The sequence below is a fragment of the Arachis hypogaea genome, chromosome 13, assembly GCF_003086295.3.
Source record: "Arachis hypogaea cultivar Tifrunner chromosome 13, arahy.Tifrunner.gnm2.J5K5, whole genome shotgun sequence".
Classification (NCBI taxonomy): domain Eukaryota; kingdom Viridiplantae; phylum Streptophyta; class Magnoliopsida; order Fabales; family Fabaceae; genus Arachis; species Arachis hypogaea.
The window spans coordinates 36,004,222-36,011,847 of NC_092048.1; the positions used below are offsets into that span (position 1 = coordinate 36,004,222).

The window sequence follows — 7,626 nt, forward strand, 5'->3', positions numbered from 1 at the left end:
ATCAAGATGAATTTCAGCATCTAATATCCATAATAAGTAGTTGTGTCCAGATATATCAAGAGCATTAAATTCAAGATGAGAGATCTTCAACATAATGAAAATTTATTACTTGAGTCTTCCTAAAATTTGATCAGAATCTTGTGCTAATAACGTGTTGTAAAATAAATAAATAAAAAATATATAATAAATATAAAATAAAGAAGTGTAAATAAAAGACTCCGGTATTGATATTCACCAATATAATTATCTCACTATAATAATAAAATTAATTCATATATTTACTAGTATTATATATGTATTGCAACTTAAAACCCACGGAGAGATATAAAAAAAGAGAAAATTTTATATGTTATTGTAGTTGTATTGCTTTAAAGCAAATTTCTATTTTTTTTTGGTGACTAAGCAAACTCCTATTTATACATACACCGTGTCTTCTTTTTTCACTCTTATTAAATGTAATTTTTTTTGGTAACATAGCAATTCACTATGAAAAAGTTGAGCAATCCATGTTAAATGGACATCTATCTCATACTTATCACAACAAAGCAATAGTAATCTAGTACAATTACGTTAGTTTAAGTCCAACAAAAACTAATCACACAATATATGCACACACTTTTTTTTGTGTTTTTTCTTAGGGCAATATACTAAAATTAAATAAATACGAGAAACATTACGTGATTCCAACAATTGAAAAATGCTTACATTTTATTATTATGTAATCCGTGGGAGCTAACCACGGTTTTCAAATTACATGTAAACTGTGCCAGTTAGGAGAATGTTTGAAAGTAGATCGTGGGAGCTCATCACGGTTTATGTACAAAATAATATGAGCAAAAAAACTCTCTAGCTAGCCACGATTTATGAAGTATTTTTTTTAATATTATAAACCCTTGTAGGCTGCCACCATGGTTTATGAGGAGAGAAATTATATATATATATATATATATATATGAGCGAGATTGAAGCTGCTCAAGAGATCATTATCAAGGAAGCTGCTCAAGAGGCTGCTCAATAAATATACTCTTATTATTTTAATTTTTTAATTTAAATAAACATATTTGTATTATTTTAAATAAAATTTAAAATTAATATTAGTAAGTTTATTTAAAATTTAAAATTTTAATATTTTAAATAAATATATTCTTATTTTTTTAAAATTTTGTTAAATTTAAATCAACGTACTCATATTATTTTAAATAAGTATATTATTTTAATTTGAAAATAATATGAATGTATTTAAATAAAAAAAATTAACCACAAATATTTTTTAAAAATCGAATAAATATAATTAATTATATGAGTACAAAATAATACGAATATATACAATTTTATAAATCATTAATTTAAATTATATCTATTTAAAATTTAAATTAAAAACTAATACAAATTTTATAATTTAAAAATCTAATTATTTAAATAAAATTAAGTCGATTAAAATTTATAAAAATATACTAATACAATTCAAATCGTATTAAAATATAAGCAAGTTTGCTGAGTCCATAAACAAACTTTAGTATATTTTTATAAACTTGTTTAGATTTTAATACGATTTGAATTGTATTAGTGACCAACACTTTCCAGTTAACTAGATTCAGGCCTCTACCATCAGCTTGACCCTTCCATAGAAAGTTTCGCATCATGGATTCTATCTTATTAGTTACCCCTTTAGGGAAGAGAGATACTTGCATGCGATAAGTAGGAATCGCAGTCACTACCGAGTTGAGCAAACAGAGTCTGTCTGCCTTATTAAGCAATCTTCCTTTCCAGCTGGCTAGCCTTCCCCGAATCTTGTCCAAAACATCGTTGAAAGTTGCGCGTGTCACCCGAGAGTGATTAAGGTTCACCCCTAAATACTTGCCCAAGTTCTGAACGAATCTGATGGAGGAGACTCCAGTGAAAATCTCTTTTCTGGTCGCTGAAACATTCTTGGAGCATAGCGCTTTAGATTACATAATAATAAAAATGCACATGCACATAAGTCTTTTTCAATTGTTGGAATCACGTAAAGGTTTTTTATATTTATTTTATTTCAGTATATTGTCCTTTTTCTTATCAACATAATACATAAATTTTTGTTAAAAAATATAAAAAATTTTACATAGTAAACAAATTTATTGATATAAAACAAAATTTTAACACATAGCACATAATTTTTTTTGTTGTAATGTGTTTTATTAGTTGAGTGAGTTATTTATTATTTTAAATATATAGTATTTCAAAAATTTATATATTGTGTAGTATTAGATTTTTTATATTGTACATCAAAAGTTTTGTATTGAGTAGTATTGTTGAAAACAGATTTTTTATATTGCACATCAAAAATTTTGTATTGAGTAGTATTGTTGAAAATACATAAAAGAAGAAAAAAAAAAGAGATCAAATAAAAGAAAAAAAATGATGTAATTTAATTGTTGGACTTAATTAAAAATATGCTTGTTCGTCTAACATTTCTTAAAAAAAATTGTAAAATTAAAGTACATGATTCACATACAGGTGATTTTTGTCAAATCAATAAATTATTAAACAAATTTACTTGAATTGAATTTATAAAAATGACTTCTTCACTTAAAAGTTAAAAGTGTTATTTTAAAAAATATAGATGAAAAATACAAATAATATAAAATTATATTAACAAGTTGGTTTCTTCATCCTCGCGCTTTTACTACTGCTAGAATCTAGATGTTTATAAATTATGTTTATGAATTAATAAAAAATGACATTTGAATTGTTAATTTTTCATTGGTTTATTATGAAATAACAGTACTCAACTTTGTATAAAAATGCAAATACTCTTAAAATACACGGATAATATAATAATTTTTCCTATAATATATTCTAGTGTGTATGGCTTAATGAGTTAATGTAATGTTAGGATAATTTGGTCACTCCCTGTTACATGAATCGTTTGTGTCCGTTGCTTGCGTTTATGCCTTTATTATATTCTTTTCCCGATGCTCAGCCCTCATCCATCGTCCACTCCATTAAGCGAATAAACGTGAGAGAGAGTCACATCTCTCTTATCAACGAGCGTGTCTCACTCATTCATTGTGTCAAATAGCTGGGTTGGCAGTCGGCAGTAGCATAACAGAGCTCAACACAGAAGAGAAGCGATCGAACCATGGCTTGTTCGATTCGTCCCACTCTCTCTTCGTTTCGCTTTTCAACCGTTGCTTCTCGTTCTCTCTCCCGCCCCTTCCTCCGCCTTCCCTCTATCACTACCAGTAAGTTGTTCTTCTCTTCCCTGGACAACGCGATTTGTATGTGCGGTTTGATGAACTCGAATTGTTATTGTTGTTGTGCAGGAGCATTAGGTGAATCCAATAGATTGAGAGCAACGAGGATGGTGAGGCGAGATGGGAATTTCATGAGAGTGATGGCTTCCCAAGCAAGCACCGCTGCTTCCCCCGAGAACACACTCGAATGGGTCAAGCAAGATAAGCGAAGGATGCTTCATGTTGTCTACCGTGTTGGCGATTTGGACAGGACTATCAAGTATGCTATTTTTGTATTCATCATTGATTGATTCATTTAAAACTTGTTTGATTTTTCTCTGATATAATTCGGCTCTTATTTGCTGGTTTCAGGTTTTATACAGAGTGCCTGGGAATGAAGCTCCTCAGGAAGCGTGACATACCTGAGGAGAGATATACTAATGCCTTTCTTGGATATGGCCCCGAAGATTCGCACTTTGTTATTGAACTCACTTACAGTAAGGCTCTACTGAATCATCATGTCCTTTCATGTTATTGAACTGGAATTCTAGAAAGTTCTTATTTACGTTTGACTACGTTTCAGATTATGGAATTGACAAGTATGACATTGGAGCTGGATTTGGACATTTCGGCATTGCTGTTGATGATGTAAGTTTCTTCAACATTTGTACCCAATTTAAACTGTGTTCACTGCGGGTGATTCTGCTGCCTCTTGTTCTTTATTAGGTTGCAAAAACAGTGGAACTAATAAGAGCGAAGGGTGGCAAGATAACTAGAGAGCCTGGTCCTGTCAAGGGAGGCAGCACGGTCATTGCATTCATTGAAGATCCTGATGGCTACAAATTTGAACTTTTGGAAAGAGGCCCCACTCCCGAGCCCTTGTGCCAAGTGATGCTTCGAGTCGGTGATCTTAAGCGTTCCATAGAATTTTATGAGAAGGTAACAATCGATGCTATTATATGTCTATACTATTTTGGTATCTTGTGCCCATCTTTCAGACATCTTTGGGGTTGCTTGCTATTTAGGCTTTTGGTATGGAGCTCCTTCGCACTCGAGATAATCCAGAATACAAGGTATGGCAACATCTTTTTGCTATTTATTATTTTCTTTCTACTGTGACATATTTAGAAATAATATGCCTAATTCTCACATTTAAGATGATTTGAAGGTAAATTAGGATCATATGAAATTTCATTCGTATAGTTGTATCGATTAATCTGTATGGACGAATTAAGCTTAGGGATAAGAAGTAAAATTCATTCTACTCAATCCTCTTAACATTTGATAATCCTTTTGATGGGGCTGTACTGCAAAGGTAACATTCAGTGTGGCATGTAGTGTGGATGCCTAGTTGCTATTGAATAACTGCTGTTTTAAACTTGATTCTCACAAAATATGCTGTTTTTGGTTTCTTGCCTATTGTTTGTAACTTGTACGTTTACCAAAATATGTATTTTTGCATGATACTTGTTTTGAATGGAAGACTGTTATCTGTCACTATTTTACCAAATTTTACTTTATCATGTATGTTGTATCTGAAATCTTCTGAGGTGCTGTAATCAATGTGATATGCTTAACTTAGATTTGAAGCTAGTAAATTGGAAAAACGACAATGTATTCATCTGGACATTTAAGATCTTGTTGGATGCTTTTACATGAAACTTGCACCATACTTATCTACTATGCTTCTGAAGATAAATTGGGTGGCTTGCCTGAGTTAATAAGTATTGGAATTCTTGACGCATAGGTTGGACAACCAACTAACAGAATAGTGTATAGAGAATTTTCCTACTTTAAGTTCCATTTTCTTCTCTTTCATGGCCCAAAAATTGTTCTACTTCTCATTAATTAATTTTGTGATTTTGTCCTCTGCTTACACTCGCTTCACCTGTGATTCATTGGTGACTTTGTACTTGGCAGTATACCATAGCAATGATGGGTTATGGTCCAGAAGATAAAAGTACTGTTCTGGAATTGACTTACAATTATGGAGTCAAAGAATATGATAAAGGAAATGCTTATGCTCAGGTAGGCAGAAGTTACTTTGTTCCCTTATTCTTCGTTTTTATGGAATCAAAAGGTTTTCATTGCGTCTTTGCAGTTGTGATAACTGATATCAGAAGACTGTGGTTTCTGTAATAACTAATAACTGAATGGCTAGAGTTTTGAGTTTTTCTTCTCTTATTTTTTTAAGTGAAATGCTTATTACTGATTACCATGTATTTCTGTATTTACACCTTTATTCTGAAGGTAGTTTCTTTTATTTAATATTCTTTATTTCGCCATTTACAGATAGCAATAGGCACAGATGATGTGTACAAAACCGCAGAAGCTGTTAAGTTAGCTGGAGGAAAGATTACTCGGGAACCTGGACCACTGCCTGGTATCAACACAAAAATTACAGCATGCTTGGATCCTGATGGTTGGAAGACGGTATGTATGAAAAATAAACTGTTTTCAAAGCTTAAACTGGGAGCTAAAAGTTCATAAATGATTTATATCTAGCTCACTCAATGCAAGAGCGTGATAGGGTTGAAATGTCGACAATGATCAACCGAATTTTGCGTGTTCTCAAGTTCACCTTCTTTATAAGAATGGGGATAACTGATAATAGGAAGAAGTGCTTTATTCTTGGTCTAAAATTTAAAACTTAAAAAAAATAAAATGAAATACCACCTCTTAAAAATCTATTAGATAAAAGCTCATGAATCCTTTTCATACATGTTTCACGGTCCTTCATGCAGCAGGCCCTTTTTTAAGTAGTGCTGAATATAAACTATGTTTATAGAAATGAGGATGACAAGTTAACAACACTTGAGTTCCATAGACCGCTTCATTATTAAGGCTCAATTACTATCCCATTGATTTGGCATTTAGCAAAAGGTCATAACTGTCTCAATCTCTTGGAACAATATTGAAAAAACACAAAATACCTAACTAAACATAACTGACTTCAACTCTGAGTGTGAGCATACATGTATCCTCATTCTGGTTTAGAGATGTACTATCATTTATATCTAACTAGTGTTCCCTTCTTCCATATTTGCAGGTTTTTGTAGATAATGTTGATTTCCTTAAGGAGTTGGAGTAAAGTATTTAGGTTGGCAAGCATAGTGTCATAGTGATGTGAGATTATTAGCTCCAAACCTCTGTCGAAGAATTGGAATTCTTGGTTGAAGTAGTTTGCATCACAGAATGTAACATATTCAAATCCGTTTTTTGTAGATCGTGCAATAATGACTATAGCGACAACGTTTGTAGATTATGTTGTTATAACTCTTTATAATGAAGCCAGCCTGAAACATATCTTCAATCCCCCCCCCCCCCTCCCTCCAACTTATTCTGCAGTAGGCACTAATATCACAAATCGTTTGCAGTCCCCGGAGGATATCTCAGAAGGCTATCATTTAGGAAAAAAAAAAAAAGACACATTTAAAATGTTCCAGTTAAAAATTAGAACGTCAGTGTTCCAGTAAATTTAAAGCACATGTATTCTTTTAATAGATCTAATGATTGACATTTAAATATTTAATAGGGCATGATAATGTAATACTTGAAACCTAATCATAAAAGTTAAAACCGATTTCAGGTAAATTTATATTTAAAATTGAAAATTACTGAATCCATAAAATAAAATGCTAGAGAAACCTTGTTTGAGTTTATGGGTATCACATTGGATTGCATACGTTTTGTCTTGGTTAGACTCTTATTTTTAGAATTATTTGAAGAATTTAAAAAATAATTATATAACAAAAAATAAAATTAACATAATTCACATGATATTTTATTTCAGCACAGTAACTATATAAATTTAAATTGAATTGACAAAGTTATTTATATTTAGTAAATTTATCCTATTAAAATTTTAAAATAATGTCACTTGAACAATATTTGCTATATTTTCACTGTATAGCAATAATATATATTGATTACTGTATGATTAATTCATAACATTTTTTATTTAAATTGAAAAAATCACATCCTTATACATTTTAAAGTCAATTTTGTGTCACAGATGAATGATACAGTCGGGGATAAAAAAGTTGTTTAATGAAAACAAAGAAAATAATAAAGTTGCATACATTAACACAAGTGTACGTTTTTGGGTTTATTTTTAAATGTTTTTATTTAATAAAGTGATACGGAACGTAACCCAGGATAAGATGGAAGATCAAAGAAAGGGACTCCTCTACCTCAATTTGATTTCCTGATGCAACAGTTAAGGGAATCACTCTACCTCACCTGTTCACACCCAAGTTTCTCAAAGAAACTCAAAGAAAATTTCATTCATCAAAAATTGAAAAAAAAAAAATGGCTACCAGGGTTTAGAGGGTTTTTATACCTCTTAAATTTAAATCCCTAACTCATAAGTTCACTAGAATAAAATATGGGCCAAATCATAATTGGGCCT

At 31.1% G+C, this 7,626-nt stretch overlaps 1 protein-coding gene across 1 annotated transcript; it reads left to right on the top strand.

The window, feature by feature from the left end:
• The first annotated feature begins 2,841 nt into the window (after positions 1 to 2,841).
• Positions 2,842 to 6,519, top strand: LOC112738072 (probable lactoylglutathione lyase, chloroplastic). The gene is made up of 9 exons (XM_025788347.3): positions 2,842 to 3,224; positions 3,306 to 3,495; positions 3,588 to 3,712; positions 3,799 to 3,863; positions 3,942 to 4,154; positions 4,241 to 4,288; positions 5,136 to 5,243; positions 5,508 to 5,648; positions 6,265 to 6,519. Exons 1-9 carry the CDS (start codon positions 3,122 to 3,124, stop codon positions 6,304 to 6,306), a joined length of 1,035 nt encoding a protein of 344 aa, XP_025644132.1. The 5' UTR covers positions 2,842 to 3,121; the 3' UTR covers positions 6,307 to 6,519.
• The last annotated feature ends 1,107 nt before the right edge of the window (positions 6,520 to 7,626 follow it).

What these genes read in the sequence shown, in the direction of transcription:
- LOC112738072 (XM_025788347.3), top strand. Translation starts at nt 3,122, where the DNA reads ATGGCTTGTTCGATTCGTCCCACTCTCTCTTCGTTTCGCTTTTCAACC. An exon ending in TGTTATTGAACTCACTTACA is followed by an intron (nt 3,713 to 3,798) that starts GTAAGGCTCTAC and finishes ACTACGTTTCAG; the next exon opens with ATTATGGAATTGACAAGTAT. An exon ending in CCATAGAATTTTATGAGAAG is followed by an intron (nt 4,155 to 4,240) that starts GTAACAATCGAT and finishes CTTGCTATTTAG; the next exon opens with GCTTTTGGTATGGAGCTCCT.